This window comes from Sinohyriopsis cumingii, chromosome 1 (genome assembly GCF_028554795.1).
Source record: "Sinohyriopsis cumingii isolate HCF-2022 chromosome 1, ASM2855479v2, whole genome shotgun sequence".
Lineage (NCBI taxonomy): Eukaryota > Metazoa > Mollusca > Bivalvia > Unionida > Unionidae > Sinohyriopsis > Sinohyriopsis cumingii.
Genome location: NC_142961.1, coordinates 37,178,861 through 37,198,961, shown reverse-complemented (window position 1 = coordinate 37,198,961; position 20,101 = coordinate 37,178,861). Strand labels below are relative to the sequence as shown.

The 20,101-nt window shown below is 34.4% G+C and overlaps 1 protein-coding gene across 1 annotated transcript in view; it reads right to left on the bottom strand.

Annotated features, from left to right (window-relative positions):
• The window catches only part of LOC149806717 (uncharacterized), a 109,270-nt gene that overhangs the window by 81,147 nt on the left and 8,022 nt on the right, over nucleotides 1-20,101 (bottom strand). The window contains exon 2 of the mRNA XM_089956882.1: nucleotides 4,024-4,120. Coding sequence (XP_089813008.1) covers nucleotides 4,024-4,120 — 97 coding nt within the window. The remainder of the gene's footprint in view (nucleotides 1-4,023; nucleotides 4,121-20,101) is intronic.

Here is a 20,101-nt window from a genome sequence, read left to right as displayed (position 1 = left end):
AGATGGGACTTTATGTACCAAGCAGCTCTGTCACTGAGATTAAGCTTACGCTTGGGTTTCCTCGTCAGCCAGTCTAAAGTGAAGTTACTTGCGATGAAAGGAGCACAGATTTGAAACTAAACGTCAAGTTAAATATTTTTGTGTTTTTTATACTTAAAAATTATGATACAAGATGAGACACTTTGTAGAGAACTTCTCTGGGTATATATAAACGTGATTGGACAAGAATCCCTGAATGAGATACCTGAATGGGTCGGCAATCAACACGTTAAATTAATCATCCAAAATTAGACATTTTGTACTGAGGATCACCTGCTTGGTAAATAACTTAGATGCTGGTGTAAAATTTAAGAGCGGCTCTGAACAAAGAGTATGATAATACCTTATGTAAAGGGCTGAAGTTTTAGCGATGCTGACCAGAAAATTGTTTCACACAGGTAATTAGTCAATCGTCGCTTTGATTATGTGATGCTACTGGTCCTACCAATGTGTTTCCGCCTTGTTTAATGTAATAAGCACAAGTATGGATATTTGGCTGCGTGGAGTTACGTGGGAATATGTAGCTGTAGTTTATTTACCAGGCAATATTGTGGACATGATTTGATTCTACTTTACTAAGAGACATACGTGACCAGGACCACATTACTGGTTGAAACAATCTCGTCGGAACAGACATCATTGTTCAGAGCTTTAAAAACAATCTCCTGCTCAGTATATAGCTTCACATTTAGAACTACGTTAGAATATTCCCCTGCTTAGTATTTTATTATATACTCATTTTCTTAATCTATCCAAGGCCTAATTATATATAAAAAATACACTACAAGAAACAAAGTAATTGAATTTATGTTGTATTTGAAAATGAATACATAAGCGCAGATTCATCAATACACAACAACAATATTAATGCGAACATAACACCGACCAGCAAAATTTGAACTTATTCGCGCGCTTGACATCACCTTCAAAAAGATGTCGATTCTACTCAATTCCGCTGATTATGGACTGGATTTATCAGCTGTGTCAATTCCACACAAAATACATGTGTATGTGATTTGAGCAGGGAGGGATGCCTCTCGGCTCAACTCCAGGTGTTATTCTGTTCTGTCATTAAATGCTTGAATCACTGTGTGGTGAAAATATGAACTCTTTCAATTGAAATTATCAAAAATACGTTCATTTCATTTCTGTTGCAGTAATGATAATGTTACTGCACTTGGAATGTAGTTGAAATTACAGTACAATTTCCAAATGTGTAATCAAGCTTTTGAACCCATGACATATCTCATGTAATTCAAATTTGCAGAACTACGAAAGTACATTTTGAGGAAATTCAAGATGGAAAAATGTAAGTATATTTTTGCCATTGTTATTTCCAGCTAAAGAAGACCCGTTTATGCCTGGCAACTTGCATGTTCCGGTAGCTATGTTATGACCTGCATGGCGTTTATCGTTAGTCTAAATCCTAAAGATTGTATCAACAAAGTTAACGCGGAAAATTGCAAAGCAGCTGGTGTGTGACAACCCATTCAACCGACGAAAATAAGAATTCTTCGTCGTCTTCGGATATTGTATCTGAGGCCCATACTTTTCTACGAAAACTTTCACTTGCATTTTCCTCAGGAATTTAGAACTTTCGCTTATAAAATGGTACGTATCGGATAGATATGCGATTGCCTTTGCCCTCGGTATGCTTTTCTATTCTATTTTTATAGACCCTAGAGAGCACTGGTCATAGTCTGAACCTTTCCATTAACGAAAAGTTACAAACATTTCTCCCAAATAACTTTTTTAATGATCAGAACGGTATTTTCAATACTGCGTCGTTCACGTTTGTTGTGGACATTGCAAATATCACGATCATTCATTTGCTTGTTTGAAAGTTTATTTGTGACTCAGTAAACTCGTCCACATTGTTCACTTTATCATCTCTACAATCAAATAGACAAAACAGCTGATTTAGTTCATCCACAAACAAATCTAATAAACTGAAACCTAAAGTCTACTACATGAGTATACATGGTTTGTTTACAAATTAGTTCCTAATACACTGTACTGTTTTTGGTAAATGTGTCGTGCACGTGCATGCAATATGAAGGTGTTCAGTATCGTAGAATATTGCATGATCCTGACAATGTAAAGTTAACGGAGAAAAAGTGGATTATATAAACATCACATTTAAAACACTTCCCTGTGCAGATTAAAATATCGAATTTCGAGTTAAATTATGAACACTACCCCGCTCAGTATAGAACGTTGCACTTCAAGTTAAGTTGGAACATTCCCTGCTTAGTACACAATGTCATTTTTGACACACTTATGTATTTACTATATAAGGTCATAGTTCGAGTTAAGCTGAGGCTGCCTGTGTAAACATAGTCACTGAAAAATTAGAATTTCAGGAGGCAAAAGGTGATAATAATAAATTAGAAATATCGTAGCGAAACGTGGATGACCTCTACCCACCCTAACAAAAACCTAAACCAATCAATTATTTGTACTACATATATTTTATTAATAGAAACTAAATAAATATATCCAAGGCATCAGCATGGAATATGTCAGTGAATTTCAACATATTCGAGATCAGGTTGCATTTGATATTGATCATCAATAAATCCATCGTGTGGTTTAATTAGAACATTAAACCATCACCGTATGACAGAGATTGAAAACAAGTCTTGCAATTTAGGAATATGTAATAATCACGGTGTCATCATCACAGCATGGATAGCAGACATATACAGTTCATTCAACATATATTTTTTTAAATGTTGTTAGCAAGGTTTATTTAACACTGTAAGCAAATTTACACTTAGACTGGTCCCTTGTTGTATTCCTACATATGATTATGGGCGGTAGCTACGCAGTGGTCAAGAACCAGTCTAACCTATACAGCAAACATCGGATCTGTGATTATGTAATGACTTACAGTACTAATTCAGTTCCCATAGCAAACCTATGCAAACACCATGATATTAAAAATTCAACAGCTTAAAATTTCCGAGTGCTCATGGTCAGACTTATATTTGTCAGTATAGACATATCCTTGATGACAGTTTCGGAATCTACTTGTGTTTTTTAATTATGTTCTTTTAGATCCGCACCAAATGGTCAGCTGCTGATTTCAACAATGAGTCTTTCAAACAAACATCTGTAAAGGGACTGAAAATCTATCAATAAAGCAATGTTTTTGTTGTTTCGGTGGTGCTAGAATAAGCATTTAAAAATATTATTTTTAAAAATCTAACTTTCATTATTAACCAATTCTGACCAGCCAGAACTAGTATATACTCTATTTTATCTTAACCCATTTCTAGGCTGGTTCCCACTTTTCCAGATCATTTGTACGCGTGAGTCCTTAAAGCTTTATTATAGACATCATTGTTTTCACAACATTAGCTACACTTTTGAGTAATACAACGCTTACAACCCGTCATCAAATGTTTACATAAACGGCGACCATTATAATACGGCTTAAACTAACGTTAGCACGAAGAGTTCAAACAAATTCCCTGTTACGTTATACGGCATGGTCTTCACTAAACCTTACGAATTATCAAACGTGCATCTGAGCGGGTAAAATTATTGTGCGTGATATCCGGGTTGTAATCCAGGCATTTGTCCCGCATGAATCAAACCTTTCAAATAATTTTTATTTTACAAAAAAGACATATTGAGAATATTACAATTGAATGATTAATTCATATATTCTGTTAAGGGAATATTTTTCTACTTTTACGATGGAATTTAAGAGTAAATCATAGTGAGGCTCGTAGTAACTGTTTTCGCTATCACTACACAAATTATCTGTATCAGTAAAACAAAGTGTGGTTAGTGTTCAACTTGAATCCATAATGGCTTGCAAGAAGATTTTCATTAAAGATCCTTGCTTGCATCTCTCTGCTCGTGTATTACTCGTTGAAGACATTCTTTACAATGAATTAACACAGTGTTAAGTTGATGCATGTCAATCTATTTTAAAATTGCATTATGCAATGACAAGGACAAATGAAGGTTTACCGTTAGGACTGTGTGTGGCACCTTGAGTTGGTGTGCAAATAGCTGTCTGTCCGTCCTCTATCAGCAATAGGAGTCCAGTTAGCAACATAGCAACAACCTGTTAAGAGATAATTTATTGGTATCTATAACAGTAATTCTTATAAAAGTTCTAGACAAAACATAAATATTTTATGTCAAATAAATGTCATTTAATTTTATAATACAAGTGAAACATGTAGCAGGAAACACACAAGAATTTTAATCGATTATATTGATTTATTTTCCTGAAATATCTTTTCATGACAATGCGAAAATAAAAAAGTGCGATCTTGGTCTGTACTTAAATTCGTCCATTGAGGAACGGGTACAATTATATTCTATTGGATAATTATGTAGATTCCACGAATTTCACCAAAAGTGTTACTCATAACAATAGTGAATGTATTTTGACGCATGAAACGGTGTTCTCAACAAGAATACACCCACTGATTTAAACGATCCTTGAGGTCCACCTGTATGCCACCATATTATTATCCATCGCTCTGTGCGTTCGATATAACTCTGAGGTTCTGTATAGTTAAATCGAAGGATATGTGTACATATTTACATCTGGAACGCTATATTTGCCTAACATTCGGGTGTTTGTGTAATTTTCACTTTATGACAGATACACTTACATTTTCTTCTAATTAATGTACTGTCTAACATCCACGTATGTTAAATGTTAACTGTACGCTTAATATGAGATACTCATTAAAAAACAAAACTTTGATTTAATAAAACATGCAATATGCAAATGATAATGTGCAGTTGCCTTACTTTAGTCGTTCGTCAATTAAGATTCATGTACATCTGCATTAGACTGAGATTAATATCAAAATCTGCAATAAACTGCGAACACCCCAGATCAGAATCACACATAAGGACAAGTCAGTCAAACCTTTTGTTAATCCCCGTAATAGGTTGACCGCTGGGTCGGGATACACCATCCCAAGGTCACCTTACAATCAAAACATGTATGGTTATTAATTATTCTAGTGACAATAAATATTACGCACTAAATTAGCAAAGACAGACACACACATGCACACATGCATATTGCACGCAATCTCTTTTGACACAAATTATACAGGCTGACACCGCTCCGGTGGCCTAGTGGTTAGAGCGTCCGCCTCGGATGCGGGAGGTCGCGGGTTCAAACCCCGGTCGATTCGTACCAAAGACTTTAAACAAATGGCACTAACAGCTGCCTCGCTAGACGCTCAGCATTAAGAGGTTAGTGTTAGGACTGGTCGGACTCGTGTCAGAATAATGTGGCTGGGTGAGACATCATTCTACATGTCTGCGGCATGATGCCCCAGTGCTAGACATCACTATAAACTGCCACACTTCAGACATCGTAGCGGTATGACTGGAAATTTTTTAAAGCTACATTAAAAACCCAAATCACATTCACTCGTGGACACACACAGATAGGCTGACACAGATGTACGGTGTGTAGATGATATATACTTATCAATATTACAGTATTAGTTCCTGTTTAACGCATTGCACAAGTTACATGTTCATGGCTGAGGCTCATTTTCGAAGACATTGGTCCTCTTTGTCGTTTAACTTTGCAGTTTAGTTTTCAGTATTTTTATCCGCTTCAACTATTTTGCTTGAAAACATTAATGGAAGGATTTTGCATGTTGAATCTGCAAATGTAAATATAATATTTAGCCAAAATAAGCAAGAGATTGCTCGAAATATCCAATTGTTCACTTCCTAACAATATTTATTTTTATTTATTTTTTTTTATTTTTATTTTTTTGACAAATGTACAATATTTGGTCAACAAGGAGCAAAAATTGTAGTAAAAGAGTACCAAATATTGGAAGTAATATTGCTGTCGTAGAATAGATGTTCAGTACTTTCGTCATCACTCTTACGACAATGCATTTGTCGTCATCTAAAATATTATTTCTTTAAAAAATAGTTATTAGTTACAATTATTCTGTGAATTAATTTGAAATTAAAAGAGATCAACTTTGTATCCTTATTAAGTCTGTCAACCCATTTTGAGCGTCTGTATAGCCCTAACTTACAACAAGAGTCCCAAGTGACCCGACACATCTGGTCAGCATTGCTCTTGAACGTCAAACTTTGTCACAAAATACTCTCTTTGTTAATCTGATAAAGACACGACATGTTTCCTTGAAATTATGGCAAAGAAACCAGCATTTTAAAAACTCGTCAACGGGAAAAACTTATCGCATAAAAACAATTGCCATAGAGACAAAACAGTCTGTACTAGAGACGCAAAACCTAAGTTTTATTGTCGATGATATACTGCGTCAAACATCCGTGAAGTAAGTACTCAGATTGTTGTACTATTTATAGGACTGTTTCGTGCGATTATTAATATCCAGCCAAGTTACAGAGGTGTTATATTCTCTTAGTTATCAGCGACTTCATCATCATACTATGGACAAACAGGGTTTAGTAAGTCGAGTCCATACTTGTTTTTCTCTCATCTCTTTATAGCTGTGACACAGTTTCTCCCATGTAATAAAATCAGGTGGGATAAGTCTTTTTCTGTCCACTGGACATAACTTTTCCGTAGTCAGATTACCAGAAGCCATCATGTCCTCTGGTCTGAGATGGGAATATCCCATCCGAAGCTCAGTATTTACAGGCAGGAACGAGTCTTTGCAGAGTTCCTGCGAACAAGTAATGATCCCGAGGTTGGGAGTTTTGTCTGTGATTTCTGGAGGAATTTTTTTTTAAATTTGTGTCGTTTAAGGAACTGTTGGCAGGAAAAGTCATTGAGAAGGTATATCGATTAAGGGGGGAAGTACCTTTGTATGTTTGAGTACTTAATAAATATCAATGACAAAGTCTGTTGAAGACGACAGTCGCTCTTTTAAAACACATAAAGATCCTACATTATTAGCACATCAACAAAAAGCACTTAATGTTTTTTTTAAAAAATTGACATCTTGACAATTTTTCAGGAAAACTAAGTGCGGCCACCATGCCCTAAAATTATATCATGCTATAATCTCGTATAAGTAGAGTCCAACTGCAAACACGATAGACCCTGATGTGACATCGAATAATGCGCCGGCAGATCAGGGTTCATGCTATTTGTTCTCATGATTACCCTTAGCAAACAGATAGGTCCAGATAGCTTGGTGCAATATGTGACGGCAGATCTGGGTATGTGCGATTTGCAGCTAAACTTGTCCTGCGAGTACAGACGGTACATTACTCTATTATCCTTGTCCTAGAACTGTATGACTCGTGATTAGATTTCACGCGCGAACATTGTTATAACAAATGAACCACATGACGTGGATTTATCTGCTAGAATATCACCTGTTGTTTTGTGTTTCTGGTTCATAATTGGAGTGGTCTGTTTGAAGGAATAAACATTTTTAAAGGAATCAATCAAAGTTAACACAGCTGTTATATTTAGGCACGACGTACATTTTTAAAACTGATCTTTAATTACAATTATAAAATCGAATGCATATGAATATCGGTAACTAAAAAAGTAGCTGAAAACAAATGTACTAAAAGAGTGCATTTGAACCGTCCAGAGGCGTAGCTGGGGGGGGGGGGGGGCAGGGGGGTATATATGTCCCCGGGCGCCAAGATACAGGGGCGCCAAAATGAGGCTTACAACGTTACATTATAATAAGTAAACAAGGGTAATATTCAAAAATGTGATTAAACGGGGAGGGGGCTGGGGCGCCAATTTTATAGTTCGTCCCCGGGCGCAAAATATCATAGCTACGCCTCTGGAACCGTCTGTACTAAAACTAAATGTACTTGTAAGTAGTAATGGAGTGTGTGTGGTGTGTGTGTGTGTGTGTGTGATTTGGATTTTTAACGTAGCTTTAACAATTTTTCATTCATATCGCTACGATGTCTGCAGTGTGGCAGTTTATGGTGATGTCTAGCACTGGGGCTGTAAGTCTTTGGTAGGGAAACAGTTTATCGCCTCACGTAAGTTTGTCAGTGAGCTCTCGTCGTCAACCACACGAATTATGGATCGTAGTCTCCCCCCCCCCCCCCCCCCATGATCCATAATGCATGTGAGTTTGTCAGGTCAATAACATTTTTGCGGACCATTCCACACAAAAAGAGCCCAAATATAAAAGCAGTGATTCAGGCCCAACGATATTAATGGTCACATAAACTTTATACACACCATAGTTGTGTATGTGGTAGTTTAGACTAGGTTTTTTTGGCACAGTCCTTCAATGGTTTTGTTTTAAACTTGAATTTACACACCGCAACTGATCTGCAGATGTTTTGGTACCTCAGTTCACAGCAATAAACAGAAATGTACTACCTAGTATTTCAGAAGCACGCACTATACCCGATCTAAAATACCTAAATGACTGACGATCAACCATTAATTAATTAACTGAAACGTTATATCGAAAAGACAGAATGTTAAACTGACAAAAATGTGCGTTTGTTAATAGCTGTTTCTTTTGCTAAATATGTTGCATTACGTAGTTTACTAGCTTTGTATAATATATCTTGCTTGTATAATATATCTTGCTTGTATAATATCTCTTGCTGGTATAATAGCTCTTGCTGACTGATTCTTTTATATGTGCTATTATTCTTCTTTCCATTTATTTTCCACATTGTCATCCAAGTTTGTGTTATCCTCCACAGTTTGTTTACGTTCGTGTCTATTTCTTCCAATTCCTTCTACTCATCTTTTCTAAAATAGATAATCTTCTCATACTTCCTTCTATCTGTTCAAACTTACTTTGGCATCTCGTAATTTCTCAAGCTCAAAGTTCGATTGTCACTTTCAGTTTGATTTGTTTCACTGTAAATCGTATGCTTCCTTCATTACAATTAATCAATGTTTCTGAAAGAATGTCCTCAGGAACATTTTTGAACATGAGTAGAATATGTTGTTTTATCTTTTCTCTGCTGCAGGCTATACGTGTTGTCTTTTTACTATTCAAATTCATAAAAAAAAAATTAAGTCAGCTACTTTTAGTTACCTAGTCACTAACTAGTTCTCACTTAAGTTTACTAATAGTCGCTTTCAGTTACTTTTAGGTAGTCTTTTTCAGTTACTTGTTTGTTGAAAATTGACTAAAAGTTTAGCAAATAAATAAATCGGTCAAAATGTAAGTTAAAACAAAATGTATTTCCTACCTATAAGAATGAACTCTTGTGTAAAAAAAATATAGAATTGACTAGTACAAGGTACTGTGAAATAAAATAGACTACTAATGAGAAACAATGCAAGATGGTTCATAAACAGAAGGATGACTGGAACAGATGGGTGACAGAATGCAAATGAAACAAAAACGTTCATTGCACATGTGTTAGAAATGTTAAAACTCATTCAATTAAATATCACTTAAAATCAAATATCCATTAGAACCTCTGAAACATTTCCCAAAACATTTTAAAAAAGTATATAAATCAATAACCTCTTAAGCAAACAAACTGAGGAACTTTTCACTATATGAACCAATGAGATCTAACGCGAATAAAAAGGAAACACTTTCGCCATGCAAATCAATGACTTTAAAGGCACGAATGACTTCAAATGTTTTAAGTACACCTGGTGAACATCACAAAAAGTTATAGACACCATAGTTTGACAGTTGATAAACTTATACATGCGATATCAGTTCATTTACCTCACGTACTCGGTGCAGATGGTCCGTTAGTACCTAAAAACGCACAAAGAAGGACATCTCCATTATCATTACTCATAAACGATGCTTAAAACAATCCATGAGAAAAGCCAAAACAAGGTTCGAAGGCAAAAAGCAGCTGAGCAGATTAAAGAAAAAAATTAGTGAACACAACTTTTCTGAAGGTAATGATCAAGAGATGTACGTATTATTTTGGGTTTAATAGAATCACGAGAAAAAAAATAGTCGTCGTGGAAAAATTAAAATGTGCAGATGACGACGATTGGTTACACTTGATAAAGTCATTCAACAAAAAGAAACAAAATAATATGTTCAAGTCATCGCTAACAAACTTGAACGATATTTATATTCGGCACAATGTTCGAAGATAGTCATACATAATTTTACGAAAAATCCTTGACTGAACGAAAATGGATATTCAACAGAATAGAACGCCTAAGTGTGAACATCGACAAATGTGAACCTATGAAGAGAAGTCCAACAATCAAGTTACTAGACAGAATAAAAGCAAAATGGATGTGTTAACCTGAGAAACATTTGTAATAACAAATGCTTTTTATGCTCCTAGTAAATTTTAAATCGTCCAATCCATAAAAATACAATTTAATTAGCTACAGACATTGGTTCGAAACATGTCCTGAAAGTATTGAAGGAAAGTGAATAAGTGATAACGAATATAATATGCCTGTTGATGTGTATGAGCCAGTTGAAAATAGATGCATTAGACTGGTGGTAATAATCCAACACGAGAAAGGCAAATCTATTGATATGACAATCGCTTTTAATTCAGGAGAAGACATTTTCGGTGCACCTCAATGCATTTGACGACTGCGAGGAATGAAAGTAACATTACGCTGGAATAAAAGATTTTTCGAAATTGGTTTTAAGCCAGATAACGTGAACGTGTAAAGTGCATGATTACGATCACATAACAGTGGAGTATAGAGATTCTGCTCATAAGGAATGTATTTGGTGTTTTTCAATATCAACACCATTTTCCATTATTTATTGATATTTTTTGTCCGTTTATGACAGTCACCTCTTTACTAAGATGGTGGTTTGACGAGATTCTGATGTTGAGATAAAACGTATCATTCAAAGAGAATTTAATTTCATAGAAGTAAGTTCGTGAAAAATGGAAGAAATAACGATTAGAAGGGCTATCAGATTTTTGAAGATATATATAAATTCATTGTGCAATTGTGGGTACAATGGAAAAAGATTTTGAGCATTGTTCACAGACACGATTAAATTATTTTGTATAGCCAATATGCATGTTTAACTCGTCACTATTCAACACCAATATATCAAAGGGTCATTATGAATACGCTTATAATGTAATGGAGTAGAGAAAAATATACTGATGCTGTGTGATATATTTGAAAATATATTTAAACATTTTTTAAATGTATGGTTGGAAACAAAATTTACATCAAGCATCAAGCTTAATACAAGTTTGAGACAAAATGTCTCTTACAGCTTTGAAAAGGACTTTATCAAATGATGATAAATTAGATATTTAGTAAGCAGACGGAGAATTTAAGGAAATGACCAGTTGTTAAAATGTACCCAAATGAAAAGACATTTTAAAATGTTTAAAAGAACGACCATTTTCCATTAAAATAATAATAAACATTGGTTTGTTCATAGTTGGAATGAAAAATCAAGACAACCAAATAAGCCAAACAAATTTATAGAAGTTCCCCTGTGTTATAGCTATCAAAGGGGCTAATGCATAAATTCTACTACAACAAATTGGAAAACAAATACCGTAAAATAAAACTTTGCCGATACAGATTCATTGTGAATCTATATTTGAAACTGTTAAATTTTACAATGACATGAAATAAAATATTTTGACACTGCACAATAAAGAAATAAAAACTATACCAGGAGTAGGAGAGGAAAATATAAACCGCGCACCTGCTATAGTTTTGTGGTTAAAATTCCATTCAATAATGACCAATCATAATCATAAACAGAGGAAAGTATAAAGAAATATTGTATCACACAGAATCTGAATATTTTATCTGTATAAGAACTTTATATCTAATCACGAGGAAAACTTTTAAGAAATGAGCCTGCATGGGTCGTATCATATTGAGCTGTGTAACATGAGAGTGCAAAAAGTAGCTTTAACTTCGCATGTTAATAAAAAAGATGTCTGCTTGCCAACATAAACACAAACTTACGGCTATTTAAATTAGACGTTTAATTATTCAATTAAAATTTAAAGCAATAAGTACAATTTCACAAGAGACATGTATCTCTGTTGTAAATGGTTTATGCTGGAATGGGGATGACTTCAGTAACACATATAAAACACATCAGATAAAGCTAAAACATGTCACTAGTTTTGAACGTTTTCGAACTAGATAAAGACAGGAGAGCACAAGTGCCAACTAGTGCTTTTACTAAATCATGAGGGGAGATTGGTATACCTTATCCATTAGGTACACTCAAAAACTTACAAATACAAACTCTAGTGTTGTTCTGGAAGGACAACCTATCACCGAAAGTTGAAAACAGTCAGAGAAAAAGAAAAGAACTATACAAGTCGAAACAACTAGTCAAGCAGTAGATGGGGCAGGAGTGGACATAACAAATATTACAAATATACACACCGGGTTGCTTGGTGCCTTTCATGCAAGACCAGATCTCATTTTTCACGAGAAAGAAGACAAAGAGATAAAACTTGCTCTTAAATGAGTGAGACTGGAAAAGAATTTGCCCGATACTGATTCGCTGCAAGAAAATATCTCAGTGAAGTCTGCTGAATAAGTTGATACAGCTTTCCAAGGAGAATAACCCCCATGACCTTAATAAAACTACTTTTTTATATTTAGTTGGTGACATTTATTAGATTCATTGTTTGACTAACTGTTTGACTAACAAATATCCGATGCGGCAAAATTATGATGATAATGAGAAATCATACAGAGTTCATTTCAAAACACAAAATTATGATGATAATGAGAAATCATACAGAGTTCATTTCAAAACAAAAATAAGAAAAAAGTACGATCTTTCATTATCAGATCTAAGACAAGAGTGATGCATCTAGCATCAGTGAGGGTGGACAGCCCGTTGGCTGGAAAGTCCATTTATGAAAAATAAAGCTTCCTACGAAAAAGAAAAATATAAGGTCAATAACATCAAATCGAAGCCTCTAACTTACCGAGAGTTTCTCGAATTGGGTTAGTTTTTTTGTTACTTTATTGTTGTCGTTAGTGTTTTTTTTTTTTTTTAAAGTATGCACACATGTTTACCCACTGTGACGCTTCATTGAGGTCGCACCCTCTCTGCTGCTGTAATTAAATCAGTATTATATCAACTAAAGATTTTATCAAGACTTCGTGATCGAGGATCATGTCACTTTATTGTTATAAATCCGTACGGAGTAATTTGTGCTTTTGAGAAAAAGCTTTTAAATCTAAACAGGTCGATATCTCCACTAGGCCAAGTTTGATGAATGTTTCGCAGTGTATGTGTATCAACTCCATTAAACACAACTAAATATTACAATTATCTCTGAATAAGTATTTGTGTATATCGCTGAGTAACATAAATCACATCAGTATTTTTCTCCCTGCCTCGAAAAAATATCCGAGCTGGATTTGATTGATTGTCCAGCATCACATCATCGTATACAACTAAATTATTAATAAATCAATCATGGTCGTCTACGGATGGTGCTTCATTAATATCAGATATAAAATGAATAATGTCATCGCTATCTTCATTTAACAAATTTGCGTTTTCATTAAAATCTTTAAGAACATTGTAGCATCTATGATCATCTACAGATGGAGCTACTAAATATAACTTATCCCACTTGAGCCATCTCATTATCAAATTAAGTTATAATTGCGTTTTACCAGACCCAGGTGGACCTATTATTATTATTATTATTATTATTATTATATAAGTTGGTAGCGCTGGATGATGTTTGATTGGCTGTTGTTTTCGTGTCGCTGAGAAATCAATGACATCCATTTTGTAGAAATATAATAAATAATATGGACCTATATTGTGTTCGATGTAGAGCATTTACATCCACGCGTGGATTAGCAACAATAATAACAAAATATGAAAAGCGTGCACATACAGGTATATGTGCAAAATGTGGTACAAAAATATAAATTTATTTCTACCAGTAATAATATTACTGGCGGTGGTGATATCGCTACATCATTAGGAAAATTACCAGGAACTCGATGGGCTAATTAGCCTAGAGACAAACGCCTTCCTGGATATAATTATTGCGGTCCTGGTACCCGACTTGATATTCGACTTGACCTGGAGAATTTCCTATAAACACTATTGATAAAGCATGTCATATTCATGATGTAGCTTATAAAAGATTTAGAACAAAAACATATTGCAGATGTGAAGTTGATTCATGCATTAAATTATATATATATATATATATATATATATATATATATATATATATATATATATATATATATATATATATATATATATATATATATATATATATATATATATATATATATATATATATATATATATATATATATATATATATATATATATATATATATATATATATATATATTTCAGAGAATCATTAGCTAATTGATTGGCAGAAAGTGCGATGAAATGTAAATTATTACTCGGAGCTGGTAATTAATCAACAGATTTTTATAAAATAATGGAATCGATTTATTATAGCCCAAGATGATATTGGAAAGGTAGAGCAGCTATTAGTAAACTCGCCGATGCAGAAAATGCTACACGTTCTGCTGCTGCAGCGTGGTTAGCACGACAGGCAATATGGCAAATTTATCTACCACCACCTAAAAATAATTCCACATGCATATTTTGATGTAAGCATCCCTAATGAAGTTCATCTAGCATATATTTTGTTTTTACCACATGATACTATTAAAATTGGAAGACGTCAATTAACATACAAATACGCATTAACTGGCGTTGATGTTGCAAGTAGATATAAGGAAGCAGAGCCGTTATCAAGTAAAACAGCAACTGAAGTTTATTCTGCTTTTGAACGAATGTATCAATGAGGATCTGGACCACAAGGTGGTCTACAATGGCCACAACTTTTAGAAGTTAATCCTGGCAAGGAATTTCTTGGTGCAGTGTCGTCGTTGATGAAAAAACATAATATCAAAATCAGACAAGGACACACTGCAACTCATCGTGATCGGGCAATTTTTGAACGATTTCATCGAACACTCGCTGAGCGGTTATTTGGTTATCAATATGCGAAGGAAATAATTCAGAAAGATATAACATCCCGTGAATGGGTGCAAGATTACCGAGTGTGATAGCTGCGTTAAATAATGAAATTACTAGAACAACTGCCACGAAACCTTTTAATGCGATTACAAAACGAAACATATACCAATACAATGACATGAATTTTCAAAACAACCAGTATTAGGTAATGTTACTGTAAGATATTTATATGAACCCGGTGAACTTGAAGGTGGTAAAAAAGAGCGTCTTCGTTTCAATGTCATGATAAATTCAGCAACGAGATCAAAATTGCGTTTATTTTTTTTATTACACTGTTTATAACTAAAAAAAAAATATTATATCGTCAACAGAAACTTCGTTGTTGTCTTCTATATTTTCTGTAAAATTTATGATAACCCTCCGCAGCTAAGATATTCTTCTGACTCGAGATACTGCGAGATAAACTAAGTTTGACCATTGGATACGATCATCGACGATCCACACATTTGTACTAGAGATGGTTAATCCTTGTGATGAATGGATTGTTATAGCATATCCTAATGCCCATGGAGTTTTGTCCCTGGCTCCGTCAGGCGTTAAGGCGCTCTCAGCAACACTGACAGGAACTAAAACAATATCACTTAGTACAAGATTTTGTTTTTCTGACGATCCTGGAATTTCAACTTCAATATTTTGTTGTCGCGTATCTGCTGGTCGATAACATAATGGTACATGTAGATTTGAAATGTTTTCATTATATAACAAACATAATTGTTTTTCAGGTGTATCACGAAATATCTTTCTACTTGCAACTATCAAACCACATGGTTTCCATATTGGCATACAATCGTTAATAAGAGTTTCTAAAATTATCTCACGCATTATTTCACATTGAATTTTATTTGATTGTAGTCTGATGAATTTCTTAAACTATCTTAATTCTGGATCAAACGCTCTATGGACATCATTTGTTTCTTCATAATAATCCACACGTTTTTGTTTTCAGCCATTCGTGTGGAGACAATCCAACAAAAGGTGGTGGTTGACCATGATCGCCACACATTATTATAGCAGTATTCTTCAACAATAACCAATCAAGAAATCTTTTTGTGTTTCTAGTGACACTGTACATATCTCATCCACAATAATAATCCTTGGAATATATTTTTCACCCATTCGATCAGGAGTTCATGCGTCTCCTTTCCATCGAAAAAAAACCTGTGATAAGTAAAAGTTTTAATCCGCGTTCGTTCACTTCTCTGGCGAGTCTGTGTGTGGGTGTAAGAACAATCATGATAAAATAATTCGATCTCACGTGTTGTTTTACCACAACCTCCAGGCTCATTGAGATAAGCAGTCTTATGTCCAGCCACAGGATCATATACATATGGTGCTGATGACAATTTTGATATTTTATTATTTTTGTAATAAATATCTTTAATCGAAACAGCAGCGGATTCAGAATAACTAAGCATTTTTTCTTGTTTTATTCTCCATTCGCCCCATGATGCATCAGCGCCAATATGTAGCTGTTCTACCAATCCTGTATTCTTGCTGACATAAAATGAGTCTGTGGCGACTCTAACAGAAAATTTAGAAAATCTGTTTACCATCGATAATACATTTATCGAAACGTACGCGAGCACTGAAGATGTTAAATGAGTAAACTGTGGTGATTCACCATCAGTCTAACTAACAATTGTACCTGATATTGTTCCGTCCGATAAGTTAAAATTACTTCGAATTATAAACGTATTTTTCTTCATTGCATCAGCAATTATAAAATCTAGTTCAGCTTCGTCCATAATTAATCTTGTACAATGTCGTTTATCATCATATGATCCTCCTTGGGTGAATTTACCTATTATTTTTCTGCCAAGACCTGCCAAGATCTTTTGCTATTTTATTCTCAAAATCAGTCATATCAGGATTTCCATCATCAGAATATTTCTTTTGTTGTGGTAACCAAACTTGTTTCTGCGAACTATCTGATATAATTGCTTCACTTACAACCAACGATATAAAAATATTTACATCAGTCTTATATCGTAATAATACTGTTGGTGCCCACATTTTCTCTGATAAGTGATTGACAAACCAGACATATGGAGATCTTTGGCAAATTTAAATGACTCGAAAGAAGCAAATCCTGTCAAGTCAAAATCTTGCAGAGGTCCATTTATCGATACTCATTCATCCATTCCCAGAAAACATCCGGGATAACTTGCAACTATATCAACCTAAATAACATACTTATAATCGTATTTAGTATTCCATAATCCACCGTGTCCGTATTCGACACAACTTGATGCTATATCATCTAAAAAATCAAATCGAGTCGGTTTCCACGAATTTTTCTCTCTAGCAAAATGAGCCGCCACAGATGGAACAGAGTAAAACAATTACTCAATTGTTCAGCCCTGACATCGTCAGGGTAATGGGTATATATCAACACCAGATTTTTCATTTCTTCATGGAGAGATTATGTACTATAAATATCTCCATTAGGCCGTACAAATTGGTTATAGTTTCCACCATCTGAACTTTGAAATAACCATACCGATACAGGATCATTCTTACTTAATTCGTTAATAAAATCAAACACAGCACCCTTATAAAATTTAACAGTTCGATCTTGTGGAAATATTGTCACCGCAGAAGTCCAAGCGGTCGCAATATGATCAACGATATTTATCGGAGCTCCCTTCGATTTATATTTCGATTCGTATAATACCTCTCCTGTTAGTGTTTTTAATGCAATTGGGAATTTTAGTGGTTTTTTTCCTAACATTTAGCAACATCATTTATTGTAGCTCCTTTATCCTTGACTGATTCAGCCGATTTGTATATTTTTTTCCCCTCGTAGATCTGTTTGTTTATTTCCACATATCGCGTTTGTGAAGTGTTCTATAATTCACTCGGATACACAATTTACGAAAAATGCATAGTTTGAGATCATTAACGCTAGGTTTGTCATTCAGCGGATATATTGCATAAATAACTGCGGTTACAGGATGCACTCGCTCATAATACGGTTTGTCAATACCAGTCAATATTCCTGGTCTGGAATTTTTATTTAACGTAACAATATTTCCAGTGTGAACACGGACAGGGTCACGTTTGTCACGGATAATCCAAGTATCGTCTACTTCCGCAATACATTTTATTCTATAAAAAAAGTCATTGAGTGTCGAGATAATTAATAATCGTCGCTGTTCGATCATCGTTCATTGTAGCATCGATAACATTTTTATCGTTAATAATTCTGAATGCTGACCACACATGAGATGCACCATCGTCACGAACTTCTTTCTCGGCATCACGAATACTTTCAATCAGAGTTTTCGTCGGATCAACCGGAGCTCGTATCGGCAAGTCAGGGGTTCTTCTGTCAAGATCGAATCTGAATATCGTAGGCTCGATTGTAGATAATCTCTCAAACTCTTCCGTATTATAATTAAGACAAATATATATTTAAATTGAAATATAATTGAATAGATAATGATTCAAACAAAGAATAAATACAATTGGTTAATGATAGGTCTACAACTCCTTGTGACAAATCTTGTATAATCGAATTCTGCGGACTTCATTTACAAAGTGTACGGAGAGGAAGTTATGGACCAAATCCTGTTTGAAACATGGTGTTAGAGTTATAAGAAATACGCAATTGTGTGTGAAATGTGGTGGTAAAAAATAAAGAGAGCTGAAACGATATTATGATAACAAAAATAACACCAATATTGATAAGGTTATAAGAAATGTGAAAGATTATCTAGCTAAATTTTAAAAAATAATAATTTAGACAAAAAAGCATTTAAACAGCTAATATATATAAATGGAGCACAAAGAATTTGTGAGACATCCAATCATCAAGAATTATGAGGCATCCCGTGATTGTATCATCACACACTGTCGACTAAAAAAGCCAGTCGATAATGTCACTGATACTGGTTATCTCATGATCAGTACTAAGGGGAACAAACATTATTGAAGTCACAGGTCCCTCTACGAATGTCTTCGAGGGGTACTTGTGATAGATCATATTAATAACGAGAAACTCGATAACTCTTTATGTACTTTACGAGCCATTACACAAAGCCAGAACAGCAGATCTGGAAATACTGGTAAACATTCAAAAATTGCAAGACATGTTAGGTCTGTAAATACAGAAACTGGCGAAGAAATGATATTTAAATCAATGAACGCAGCTGGTAAATATTTTGATATTTCAGTGCGCTCAGTAAAACATGTCGCGGATAATATTACCAGATTGGCGTTTTCAAGGAAATATGAACAAAAAATGACATTTCATTATTGTTAAGAGATGGCCCTAGGTAGATTAAATAAGTAGTTGTTACTAACTATTTATTTTTTGTGTCATCTTATTTATTGTTACAACAGTTATTTTATCATTCTGAAGGAAGGGAGATAACTATGTAAAGGATACGTAGAGTGGTTAAATAGTTATCTCGCCTGTATTTTATGATAGAATCGCTTATAAATTATTTTCTGGGTTGGTTTTCTATCCATCGTGTTGCAAATAATATAACCAAATCGGTATTTTCAAAGTAATACAAAGATATCTTACTTCAGAGTATAACTTTATTGTATGACAGAGAAATTCAACGTCAATGACTGTCATTGATATGATCATTGACTAAGTCCCTGATATAATCAAGGGGAATAACTCTGTAAGATAAGGCAGAGCCTGCAATCTTATAAAATAGTTTTATTTTTTGATGAATGTTTTTGGTTGTTTATAAAAAAAAATATTATCCTCATTTTTCTGAATCAGTCAGGCTTCCTGCTTCACCTAGACTTTGTCAGCTATAATAATTAAGAAATACAAACGGCAAATAAGCCATGGAAACTGCGTGAGATACCTTTGGATTTCTAAATATTAGTTAGCTTATATAGCATAGGACCGTTTTATCATTGGGGTCCTCCCATAATTGTTCGAAATTAAACAGAGAAGCACACCCTCCCATACTCACGACGTGGTGGGTGCTCTTTTGCACTCTCCCGGGTTGATTTTGGGGGAGGGTGTCCTGAAATGTGGAACGTAGAGAAGACCCCGTATATGTATTGTGCTGTCCATAGAATAAAGTTTATAGTAGATAAAATTGTAGGTTGTGAAGTCTATAGAATTAAGTTAGTGTGCAGTCTGTAGCATTAAAATAGAA